The sequence below is a fragment of the Lacerta agilis genome, chromosome 3 (genome assembly GCF_009819535.1).
Source record: "Lacerta agilis isolate rLacAgi1 chromosome 3, rLacAgi1.pri, whole genome shotgun sequence".
Lineage (NCBI taxonomy): Eukaryota > Metazoa > Chordata > Lepidosauria > Squamata > Lacertidae > Lacerta > Lacerta agilis.
In genome coordinates, this window is record NC_046314.1 from 7966454 (window position 1) to 7979726 (window position 13273).

The window sequence follows — 13273 nt, forward strand, 5'->3', positions numbered from 1 at the left end:
ATCACCAACAAATTGCTTTAAGAAACAATGCTCAAATGTGGGCTTTTTCAATCATCAAGCATTTATCCATTTGGCAATGCTCTCTTGGAAAAGACAAGAACATCAGCTCCACCTGTGTTGAGATGGAATAAATTTTTTCTTCCAGTAAGCTAGAGGAAAGGTTCAGTGGAATCGGTTCTGATAATGATCATACAATTCCAAGAATCACTCCCTTTCTCACAAGAAGGTACTTAGTCAAACATTGCTCAAAAACCAAAAAGAACACTCACTTTCAAGGTTTAGAGAATTTTCTTCGCACTGTTCTTCTCTGCATTCCCAGATAAATCTCTAGACTGAACTGCCCAGAATTGTTTCCACCTTTGAGTTAGTTTAAGCGGTAACCTGCAAAGAGAAGGTCTGAAAGGTTTCCAGCAAGATGCAAGCTGCACGGAGGAGTGGGACACAGTTAGGAAGGCGGATCAGTTGGGATGTATTCAACACTAGAAAACAGAAACTGAAAGCAAATCTGAGAGCCTATTACAAGGTACAAGCAGGTGCCGAAGAAGGGGGATGCAGTGGGTGTGGTCCACCCCAGGTGTCACCACTGAGGGGGGTGACAAAATGCCGGGCGGCACTCAACGCGGGGCCTGCAGCGCACCTGAGTCACACGTCTCTCCTGGGAGAGACGCAGTGGCTTGGGTGCGCGCAGACTCTGCACCGCCCAAACGGTCCGCCTGCTGCCTCCCCCCAGCTGTAGGGTGGCTGAGTGGGAGGAGGCAGGCAGACTCCTCGGAGACCCCGCAGTGTGCCCCGCCCCTATGGGAGGTTCTCCCCGCACCTGCGCGTGCCGGCCCAGGCACCCGAACGGCTTCCTCTGCCGCTTGGGTACAAGGCATACCACCCCCTAGAAATCCAAGCAATTGTATTGACGAGAGAAGTGTTGGGAGGTGTTTGCTATTTTGACTTATACATATGAGCAGCAGGGGGGAAGTGGGGGGGAAAATTATACAGGATTTCTTGAGATATGCTGAATTCATTCTACAAGTGGTACCTCTGGTTACGTACTTAATTCGTTACGGAGGTCCGTTCTTAACCTGAAACTGTTCTTAACCTGAAGCACCACTTTAGCTAATGGGGCCTCCCGCTGCCACTGCACCGCCAGAGCACAATTTCTGTTCTTATCCTGAGGCAAAGCTCTTAACCTGAAGCATTACTTCTGGGTTAGCGGAGTCTGTAACCTGAAGCGTATGTAACCCGGGGTACCACTGTACTTCTACTTCGCCCCCTCTTACACTTTTCCTACTGCATGACGTGGGACATGCTCACTGGCATGTTTCCGATGGGACCCAGTCCGATTGCCCTTCATGTGACGGGACTGAATGGTCCGCATTGGGGAGCATTCTTGATTTGTGGAGGCACCCAACATGGTTTACAATGCTGTGCGATCAAGGTCCTAAATTGTGCGAGGAGCCTCCATGAGCAGGGCCAGCCACTTGCTGTAGATGTTCAGCCCCACAACATGAGAAGCATGACAGCGAAAGGACAGGGGGGATGGGAAGTTCTGGCCTCTTCCTCCCCTGCCCCATGTGACAGGGAGAATATGAATATCACTAAATTCTGTAGTGATCCTGACTGGGAGTTTCAGAGAGGGGGGGGGAATTATCTCTCACCATCACAGTTATACCAACTATACCAGGGATCCCCAAACTAAGGCCCGCAGGCCGGATGTGGCCCAATCACCTTCTAAATGTGGCCCACGGGCAGTCTGGGAATCAGCATGTTTTTACTTGAGTAGAATGTGTCCTTTTATTTAAAATGCATCTCTGGGTTATTTGTGGGGCATAGGAATTCGTTCATATTTTTTTTCAAAATATAGTCCAGCCCCCCACAAGGTCTGAGGGAGTGTGGACCGGCGCCCTGCTGAAAAAGTTTGCTGACCCCTGAACTACACTCATTATAATGAAGATCCTAATGGCAATACATTGGCTTAAAAACTTTAACCAAATCATGCCTTTCTAAGATTTGGGAGACACTTGATTCTGGAAAAAAAAAACCAACTGTTGTTTAAATCTACCATATGTAAAAACAGAGTCAGCATCTTGGATTACTGGACAGAATAGCTTGAAGTTTGCAAAAATAGCCATCCATCCAGTTCAGTGATATGGAGACCTGCAAATAATGATATAAGAACCAAATTAAATTAAGAAAGAATCCATTTATTTATTGGTCTCTACAGTGCATTTGTCTTTCAGTTTGATACTCTCTGCTCCCTTGTGTGCACTTTGAAATATTGTTCAAATTAAAATACGGGCCTTGCTTTCAACATGTGGGAGATTGCTCTCATTCTAAAAGCAACGTCTAGAAATTTCTCTAGTACGGTAGCGAGGGCAAGGCTCAGCAGTTTAAGAGATCACAGCATCCAATTGCATTTCACTGTTCATGTTGTGAATGCTCAGGATCTGTTCTGTAAAGCACACAGGCCTTTTATCCCTGTAGGGTGCAGGCTAAATGTGGAGCTTGGGATTCAACACTAATAAATGGAGTCAAAACTGCTGTGACAGCAACTTCTGGTACACTGGAAAAAATCCATTCCGCATTACAATGGGAGTAGACAGTAGGGTTTGCATTTGCCCTACTTGCTTGCTCTTGTGTAAGACTAAGTAACAAGTGAAAGCAGTTGAAATGGAAATTAAACAAAATCGATTTAATTCTGTTTTGTTTATAACACACACGTAACCTGCAAATTAAGTGAGGGCCCTTGTTCTTGCAGACACCAATCTTTCCCATTTCACCAAATCCTGCTTTCTACTATGAAGATGTGGAGCAGGCTTAGGGAGGCTATGGTCCCCCCACAGGTTGCTGGACTCTATCTGCCATCATCTCTGATCATTGTCTATATGCTAGCTGGGGCTGATAGGAGCAACACATCCCCTGCCATGGATTCAGAATCATCCTGGTCAGTTATCTCAAGTGAAACAATCAATATTCTGATCACAGTTAGCCTGCCCCCCGTTTCTGTTTTGGTCACTTTTCATGTCTAAAATTGGTCTACGTAAAATATTCTTGCGTCACATTTAGGACTTAGATACAGTGTGTAGAAAGTCTGGATGTTCTGCCCTAAATCTTTCTGTTCACACTTTGGTTACGCCATGCCATAATTGAGAGAGCCAAGAGGTAACTCAGCCACCAGGATCTGATCAAGGCAGTCTCCTCCTCCGTGCCCAGCACAAACCGCAGGCGTTCTGGAAGCAGACTGGAAAGATCCCAAGTCTTCCTGGTAAAGTAGTCCTGCCCCCGAACGTTGTGGCTGAGCTGCAGAATGCGGCACTCTTAAATGTAGTGGTCTTCATCTTGATGGTTCGTGAGCAAGGACCACTTGTCTGCTTCATTCTCTAGGAAATTCCCCAAGTGTCTTGGCCGTCTGTCTGACGTCAGGGAACAAAGAGATACTTGACTGATATCATCCCGAGCACCTGGTCGGGGAAGGTCCCGTCTCCTATCGTCCATGCCAATGTGGACACTGACTTGGGAAGGAGTCAGGGGCTTCATGCAGCCTTGAGCCTCTGCTTCGTATTTTTCCATGTCGGTTTTTTTGTAGCTAAGGAAAGACAAAACACAGACTTCCAAATGTCAGAGGCTCAAGCAGAGAAATGGCAGTTGTGCTGGTCAATGAATGGCTATGCCTTTTTTTAAGGGACATCTATATTGAAATGGAACCAGGATTAGCTTTGCTTTATTTATTTACAGAGTGCAACAAAGCTCTCCCTTGTAAGAATATGATAAACCACTTCCTTGTGGCAACCTGCATAGAGCTGGGGTTACATTGCAAGGATGCAGACTGAATCACCAAGTGGTGTGCTAGGATATGGTGCTTGACTTTGACTGATAAAAACTTACCGTATTTTTCGCTCCATAGGGTGCACCTCATTTTTAGAGGAAACAAGAAAAAAAATCTTTTTCCTCCTCTAAAAGCCCTGTTTTTTTGAGGATCAGCTCAAATTTATGCAGCTTTTTTTGCAAAAGGAAAAGCCCTGTTGTTTTGATCAGCTCAGATTTGTGCAGCTTTTTTGCAAAGGGGGAAAAGCAAAGCTTTTGCAAAGCAAAGAGGAAAAGCCCTGTTTTCATGGGGTTCAACTCACATTTCAACAGCTTCTTAAGGAAAGGGAGCCGTTTCTACTGTTTCCAGACAGATTATCTAATCAGCCAGTCACGTCACTGGGGAAACAAACAACCTCCCTCTGCAGCACATTCAACAATGGAGGCCTGGGCAAGGGGGTGGGGCTGAAAGGGAGCCAGGGACTCTTATCTCTCTCCCGATCTCTTGCTGATCAGCTGCTGAGTGGGGTCCTTTCAACATCCTCTTTTCGCCCCTGGGACCACCATTCGCTCCATAAGACGCACAGATATTTCCCCTTACTTTTTAGGAAGAAAAAAGTGCATCTTATGGAGCAAAAAATATGGTACATGATGAGTGGAGGGGGGGGACTTTTAATGCTATTGGTTTATATTTATTTCTTTTATTATTTGTCACCCAGAGGAACCTAAACACCCTGCAAAGCCATTTCCCGTTCCTGGGGAGATGTCGTTGCGGGCTGGGAGCAGGCCCTCCCCATGCGTGCAGGGCAGGATCGCCCCTGCGCCACTGGGTGCTCCTCGGCCGCATCACCCTTAGGCCGTCCAATTTGGACGGTCCGGGGGCGTACTGCAGGCTATTTAAACTGCCCACGGCTGAGGACTCGCCCCTGTTTTTTCTCCCTGCTCGGACAGTTCTCCCGCCCTCCCTCCCTTTGCTTAGGCTCTTTAATTTCTTGACTTTGCTATGGACCTCGGTTTGTCGCCTTGGTTGTTCAAGGGGCATGGTAGGGATTTTCCCACTTGGCAAACTGGCACCGGCCATTTGTGGTTTTTTTTGCCTACCTCGTAGCAAATCATCACAACTTTGTAAGGCTAGGCAGTTAGGCACTGGAGTATTAGGTTGAAGGTGAGGGGAGGTAGTGGCCATCACCTACCCCTCCTATTTCAAGGGTATTCCGTTAAAGGAATCTGGGGTGTGTGGTCTCTGTCCGAAGCCCCGGGGGGGGGGGCGCTAGGGCCATGGCACAACCCCTAGCGGTGACCCTGGGGGAGTCCCTAGTTGATGTGCATCAGCAGGGCTCCCCCTACTGGTGGTTAACACTTCCAAGACTTCCTGTGGATGGGCAGGAGTCAGATATAGTCGTGTGGTTTCCAGTGCCTAAGCCAATACCACTCACATTCTGTAACCAATAAAGTTGTGCCCTTTTAGGCCCATTAACCTAAAATACTGTTTCATGTGTCTTTATTCCACTTACCGGGAGGGTTTGGGACCTTGCCACACAACCGATACATCTTTTTGGCCTGGTTATTTAGCTTAACATGCTATTATTTTCTGCTTTATACACGTCAAGACTGTTATTTTGCTTTGTACCCAGTGATCAATACTCATTGTGTGTTGTTTGCATTGTTTCATGTTATTGTTAATAAAAATTATCTTATATAAAAAGGGACAGTATTTTTTTATATAGAGGGCTGTATAATAATCAATATAGTCAATAGAAATGTAAACTAAAGCATTAGTATGTATTATTTTTGCAGTGATGAAGTGCCTGGCCAGGTGGATTGCAGTTCCTGCCATATACAGGTGAAACTCAAAAAATTAGAATACGGTGGAAAGGTTCATTTCTTTCAGTAATTCAACATAAAAGGTGAAACTAATATATGAGACAGACTCATGACATGCAAAGCGAGCTATGTCAAGCCTTTATTTGTTATAATTGTGATGATTATGGCTTACAGCTGATGAGAACCCCAAATTAACAATTTCAACTTTGGGGTTTTCATCAGCTGTACGCCATAATCATCACAATTATAACAAGCAAAGCCTTGACATATCTCGCTTTGCATGCCATGAGTCTATCTCATATATTAAACTCCAGTAGCTAATGAAAACAATTGCTTACATAAATGGACTTTTCCACGATATTCTAATTTTTCGAGTTTCACCTGTACATTATTTACAGTGCCTCTCAACCTGCCCAAAGTGGTATGCTAGGCCAGGATCCAGAGATGCTCTGGAGAGATGAAGATGGTAGCAACTGCAGTGCTCTTCTCAGCACGGGAATGAATGCTGTTGCCTGTCCCCAACCCCATCTGTCCCTCTTGCCTGCCCCTCTGCTTCCTGGTAAACTAATTTTGTAGAGTCCGGCAGGGTGCTTTGCAGCATTTTGTTCAGGACCTCCTCAAACCTGGTGCTAGCCCCACCCATCACCAATGGCTTAGAACTCTTCACCTTTAGAGAAGCTACGTACCAAGTTCTGTTTAGGTGCACTTAGAACACACAAGTTGGCTGTAGCTCTCAACGCCATGAGGAAATCAATGGGAAGACCTACCATTTTAGCTGCAGGGAAGAGAGCAGCACAGACACAGAAGATGCCGCCATTGCTGCCGATCCCATCCATGGTTGTAGCACAATCCCAAGAGGCATAAATACTCCTAATACAAACACACGTATGATCACATAGAACTTCTTTGTTCACATATATATAACTGTAAATAATTGTAAGCCAAGCCAATTTAAAAGTTAAATGGAACCCCTCCCGAGCTCTCTGCCTTCTCAAAACTAAACTCCAGTTTGAAAGGAGACGTACTGCTTCCCCTCCTCTCCACACAAACTAGTTAGTTGCCTCACTTCTGCTTGACATGCTCCAGGAAACTCAGCTTAGAGCAGAAAGGGCTAAAAAGAGGGTCTCAAAAGATGCAGGTGGGCAAAGAGGCCTGTCTTTCTTCCCAAATTACACAGCAACAAGAGGGAGATGCTGAGATGTAAATTCCCTCGCTTCCACTTATCTCCCTACTACCCCTGCCGCCATTTTCGGACAGTCCTGCTTCCCATTTATAAGTGATTATGGACATAAAGTCACCATGAGATTGATTATGTTACCTTCCGCGAGCAGGCTATAGAATCCCAGTTTCGCTACTTTTAAGCTATCAACCAAACAGCTTCATCTCCTACTCGCCCTCCACCACCCCAGATATTTGAAAACCATAGTAACTAATTAAGATTATTAGTAGGATTGGAATAACACTTGTAGTTCAATGTTGAATTTGGAGTGTAATGGGAGATTTGAAAGATTTGGATTAATAGACAAGATGCAAGAGGAAAAGGTCCCACAAAGGGGAGGAGGGAAGTTCAGGAGATTCTTTGGAATCTCTTTTTATGTTGATTGTTTGATCATTGTTAAAATCTGAAAAACGAAATATATATATTAAAAAAGAAAACCATCGTAACAGTAGCTTACCTGCAGCTATAGGTATGCCAAGGAGATTGTATATTAAGGCCAGGATGAGATTTATTCGTATCCTTTTCACCGTTCTCTTGGATAGGCGGATACTTGTGACAACATCCATTAAGTCGTTCTGCACCAAAAAGAATCAGAGACATATTTCCCCCCCCTAAAGAGCAAACGCAACCCCAAACCTCTGAACATGTCCCAGGAAACCTCCCCGCACCACCATGCTGTTTTACGGAAAGTCAGCTCACGCGAATAAGAACCACATCTGCGGCTTCAATGGCAACATCTGTGCCCGTTCCAATCGCAATGCCAACATCAGCCCTTGCCAAAGCCGGAGAGTCGTTGACTCCATCTCCAACCATGGCAACTCTCTTCCCGGCTGTTTGGAGTTCCTGGACCTTGGCTACTTTGTGAGATGGGAGAACCTCAGCAAAGACTTTTCTGATCCCAACCTATATGCAGAAAGATGCTATCTGTTAGTATGAATTAGATAGAAGTTTTTGGGCTTTAAAATAAAAATTAAAGGTTACTGTCAGGTCTGCGTTGGGTTGCTCATGAGTAAGCAGGCATGAGTCTGAACTGTCTTTTAACACTTTTATTGTGCAAACTATTTACAGTGCAGAGTGCTGAAAAACATGACCGTATCAGTCGCTAGCAGAATCCGGGAGTGGCCCCTTCCGGCTGGGACCCCAACCTAAGAGTTTTGGTATCCGAAATCTCCGCCTCCCCTCCTTGTGTTTCACCCCTCTGCGCACTTGGGGCGACAGAAATGGCGTGTCTCCCTCCTCGGCCGCTGAGCAAGGGGGGTGCAGGGTCTCTCCAACATCCCCAGAGCCTCTGCTCTCAAGCCTCTGAGCTGCATGCCCCTCCCCACTAGAGACATCGCTGCTTCCTCCGCTGGAAGAGGAGGTGCTGCTGGTCAAGTGGGGCCGGGGCTGTCTGTAGCATCCCGAGAGCCCTTCCACCACCCTGCGCTGAGCCGGGGACAGTTCCCTGACAGTTACATTAGGAAAAGAATCCTGGAAACCAGGGAGATGGAAAACATAGCAACAGAGCCTTGCAGGATCAGATTAAAGGCCTATCTGGCATAGCATCCTGGTTCCCCAAGTGGCCAGCCAGATGGTTCTAGGAAGCTGGCAAGCAGGACATGAGGACCCAACAGTAATCGTCCCCACTTGTCCTCTCCCAGCAGCAGAGATTCAGGACACACTGCCTCTGAACGTTGAAGCTGCATATAGCCAGGACCGGTAGCCACCCAAGAACAACTTGTTCAGCACAAAGGTCCTTGTCTGTTTCGCTCTTGTGAATGCACAGGAAAAACGTCCCTTTTAGACCACCAATGTTCCCAGATTGTTGCTATTTGCAGGTAGGATTCAATCTCGTACCAGCAAATTTGGGTTGCACGATTCAAGTTGAGTTGGGGCTGCGTTGCACAGCAAACCCACTCAGACTTTCTTTGCAATAAGAAAAGGGACAAAAAAAGTGTGGGATAACAACTGCTTGGTGCAACGTGGTCTAAGCTTCTCACAAACCAATCAGAATGAATGCTGACTAAAATAGCCGGTATCCAACCTCCCTGCAAGCTTCATGCAAAATCATTATCATCAACAACATAAATGTTCAACAGACGTCTGGAAGTGACCCAGAAAGCATACCTGAGTTGCAATTGCTTTGGCAGTTTTCCTGTTATCTCCTGTAATAAGCACCACATCCACTCCCATATTTTGCAGTATGTGCACAGCTAGAGCTGCCTCTGGCTTGACTGTGTCTGCTATTGCAATCATGCCACAAAGTGAGCCTGCAGAAGAAAAGACTCTTGTATATTCAGCCAGCCAAAACCACTTATTCCTCTCAATTTTCATCTCTAGCTCTGGAACTGAGTGACATCCCGCTGGTGCTGCTTTGGCCATCCTGGTCCTATAGCCCCTCCACCCTCTTCTCCCCACAACATGCGACAGAGCTGGTTGCCACTTGGCCATGCGGTGAAAGTGTGTCTAAATGCATAGAGTACCATCTATGGCCACCAGTATAGCTGTATGTCCTTTCATTTCGTGGCCGGACATTGCCTCGTGAACATCCCTGGAGATATGCAAGCCATTCCGTCTCATCCACTCCCGGTTCCCGATCAACACAGAGTAAGTCACAGGGGCTGCTGCATCTGCCAGGCACAGAAATTTGATGGCATGAAAACTTAATAGTGCAAAAGGGTTCCAAAATTACAGGGAAGGACTCATTTGAGAACAGCATGTTGTCCCATGCTATCTGTTGTAATAGGCACCAGACACAACTCTCCCCCGCTGTAGGAGCGGCGAGAGCCAGGACTGACTGACTTGACAATACAGCAGTTACCTTGTGCCTATCAAACTTTGCTAGCATACACTTAAGGCATTTGGAAAATTATAACATGCGGAAGATAGATTTGTAGAGCATCTTTTCACAGACTGACAGAATCAAAAACACACAGATGCCATGTTTTTTAGGCAGTGGGGGAACACACAAACACACACACACACACACACACACACACACACCATTCCCCAAACTTCTTTGATGAGGCATGCAAGTCACCAAATCCCTACAAAGAGGCTTGTTTTCACCACATGTCTGCTCTCTTATCCAATTTTGATGCCAGCAAATGTGGAGAAGGTATAAAAAACAGGCCCCGCAGAGTGAAAGGGTGGGGAAGACATCATCTGCTATCCGAACTAGGCTTTAAATGTCAACACAAAAACCCTATCAGCATAAATCAGATTGTTTGACCAAAACTGATTCAAATGTCAGTTTTTATCTTGGATTTCTTGGGATCTCCGAAACAGTTTAGAAATATCAGTCAATAGCTTCTATACATACACACACACATACATACATACATACATACATACATAATTTTATTTGTATGCAGCCTCTCTACAGTTCAAACCAGACTTCCTCAACCTCAGCCCTCCAGATGTTTGGAGACTACAATTCCCATCATCCCTGACCACTGGTCCTGCTAGCTTAGGGATCATGGGAGTTGTAGGCCAAAAACATCTGGAGCACTGAGGTTGAGGAAGCCTGGTTCAAACCATGCTCAAGGCAGCTTACAACATGATTAAAAAATACATAACTACGACATAACAAAAGTAGTCATGTGCAATAAATAAAACACTACAAAATACAATACTAAACAGAACAATTTCCCCAGAAATCACAACAAAATCTAAAATAAAGATACAAAAACCCCCAGCAAAAACAGGGCCCCCCCCAACAACACCCCAGCCTAAATGTCTGTTCAGAAATGTCTGTTTCTGTAGCTGGAGTCAGTCAGGACCCAGGCCAGGTAGAAAAGGCCTGCAAGGCAGGGTGCAGGCCTTCCAGGAAGAAGTACAAGGAACTTGACAAGATGGAAATGTTAAAACTATAAAATCAGCCAGTGATGGAGAACCTGTGGTCCTTCAGGTGTTTTTGGACACCAGCTTCCATCAGCATGGATAATGGTCAGGGACTGCTGAAGTCAAAAGGGGATTGAGAGATATTTTCTTCCTCCAGTCTCTCCTCCCCTGCCCCTAGACAGCTCAAGCTGGAGCATTTCTGCACCACGGAGGAGGCAGAATAAGGAAGCAATTTCTGGGACAAACCACATTGCTCAGGCATGGGGCATATGCAAGCTGGAAACTGAAGGTCTGTGGCTCGGTAGCAGAGCACCTGTTTTGCATGTCGAAGCTCCCAGGTTCAATCTCTGGCACCTTCAGATAGGGCTGGGGGGAAACCCTGGGGAGCTGCTGCCAGTCAGTGCTAGATGGAGCAACAATCTGATTTGGTACAAGACAGTTTCCGACGTTCCTAAATACAGTGGTACCTCGAGTTACAAACACCTTGTTACAAACTGTCAGGGAGCTGCACTCCGCTGCCAGGCAAAGTCCGGGTGGGTACAGGCAGCCCCAGCCACTCCTAGCTAGTGATATGTCTTCCAGCACCTCCCCTGAGGAGAAGAAGTTATCCTCGGGCAGCCAGGTGGAGCGCGGGCTCCAGGATGTTGTTCAGAGACCTAGCACCCTCCGGCAGACCCGCTCTGAGGGGGAGATGCCACTTCCGTCGCCTGAATTGCACAGAGGTGTCAAAAGACCGAGAAGGCGGCATTTCAGGATGCCGAATTTCTTATGCTGGGATCGCAGCCGCAGACAGGCACTTCCGGATTCTTCTAGCAACTAGGCAGTCATGTTTTTCAGTAGCTCCGCACTGTAAATAGCTTTGGCACAATAAAATATTTTAAAGACAAGACGGACTTCGTCTTTACTCGTGAGCAACCTCTTCGCGGACCTGACACAAACGCTTCGGGTTACAAACTCCGCTAAGAGTTGCCTCGAGTTGAGAACTTTGCCCCAGGATGAGAACGGAAATCGTGTGCCGGCAGCGCAGAGGCAGCAAGAGGCCCCATTAGCGAAAGCACGCCTCTAGCTAAGAACAATTTTGGGTTAAGAACGGACCTCCGGAACGAATTAAGTTCGTAACTAGAGGTACCACTGTATTGTATTTAGAAAAGTCGGCTGTGTTTGCGTGGTCTATAATTCAGATTAGGGCTACCCCACCTACCTACTAATAATTGATTCTTATGTATTTCCTAGTAGTAGGATGCTACCCTAACAAGCTTGATTAAGAATGCAACAAAGTCTACATTTTTGCTGAAGTTTCCTAAACACCAGTACTTATAATTAAGACAAGGTGGTCACTCAAAATCCCAACTTTTCCTCATCTCCTCTGCAATTCAACATTTCCCAGAGGCTGGTAGCCTCCCTCCTGCATCAATCAGAAGAAACAGATGTTTTGCCTAGTCTTAAAATTTTGCAGACAAAGCAGGTTAATGATTGTGTTTATTATGTGCAACTAGGAATGTGGTCAAGATAAATATCCAATTATCAGACCGTATTGGTTGAGGAACCATTCATTTAGCAACCTGCTGCTGTACTGATAGCTGCAATCTTACTTACCTTCCAGTTTGGGGATCAGGGCCTGTGGGTCTGGATCTGTAGCACCTCTGCCTATGTCCCCATGGTGAAGATTTGGATTGCTCAAATGCTGCTCCGTCTCACCCAGCACGACTTCAATACTGCCAACATTACAGCTTATTCCACACCCAGGGACTGCCTGGAAATCTTTGCAGTACCCTAGGATCTCTGTGCCAAGCTCCTGCAAAATAAGTAGTTTTAAATGATACCGGGAGGAAGCGGAACATTGCACAAGCGGGAACACATTCAATTCTCTGTGCCAGTGTCCTGAGGCCAAGGGCTACCACAACTCACCCCAATATCTGAAGATTGGTGACGTAACTTAAGATTCTCAGTACCATCAAACTTAAACAATCCAAAAATGTCCCCAAAGTATGAGATATGAACTAGGCTGAGGGCCTTCTTGGTAGTGGCGCCGGCCCTGTGGAAGGCCCTCCCATCAGATGTCAAGGAGATGAGTAACTATGTAACCTTTAGAATACATCTGAAGGCAGCCCCGTGTAGGGAAGTTCTTTAATGTTTAATGTTTTAATATGTTTTTAGATATGTTGGGAGCTGCCCAGAGTGGCTGGGCAACTCAGAAGGGCAGGGTATAACGAACGAACGAACGAACGAACTCATCATTTACATTGCCAGCTACAGGATCTAACAATGACAAAAGTCTGTTGCATGCAAATGCAGAACTTCCCCTCAAAGCAGAGATGAATAAGTGTCAACTAGAGGTAAAAAGGTAAAGGACCCCTGGATGGTTAAGTCCAGTCAAAATTGACTGTGGGGTGCAGCACTCATCTCGCTTTTCAGGCCAAGAGAGCCAGTGTTTTTCCACAGACAGCTTTCCGGGTCATGTGGCCAGCATGACTAAACTGCTTTTGACACAACAGAGTGCTGTGATGAGTGCCAGAGCACACAGAAACGCCATTTACCTTCCCACCACAGTGGTACCTATTTATCTACTTGCGCTGGTGTACTTTTGAAGTGCTAGGTTGGTAGGAGCTGGGA

At 46.1% G+C, this 13273-nt stretch overlaps 1 protein-coding gene across 3 annotated transcripts in view; it reads right to left on the bottom strand.

Moving 5' to 3' along the window:
• Window positions 1–2665: 2665 nt before the first annotated feature.
• Window positions 2666–13273, bottom strand: part of ATP7B (ATPase copper transporting beta) — a 40085-nt gene continuing 29477 nt past the window's right edge. For all 3 annotated transcript variants that reach the window (XM_033142750.1, XM_033142749.1, XM_033142748.1), the window contains exons 15-21: window positions 12257–12455; window positions 9301–9447; window positions 8945–9087; window positions 7538–7741; window positions 7296–7413; window positions 6387–6489; window positions 2666–3577 (exon numbers count right to left, since the gene is read on the bottom strand). In XM_033142750.1, coding sequence (XP_032998641.1) covers window positions 3310–3577; window positions 6387–6489; window positions 7296–7413; window positions 7538–7741; window positions 8945–9087; window positions 9301–9447; window positions 12257–12455 — 1182 coding nt within the window. In that variant the 3' untranslated portion in view covers window positions 2666–3309. The remainder of the gene's footprint in view (window positions 3578–6386; window positions 6490–7295; window positions 7414–7537; window positions 7742–8944; window positions 9088–9300; window positions 9448–12256; window positions 12456–13273) is intronic.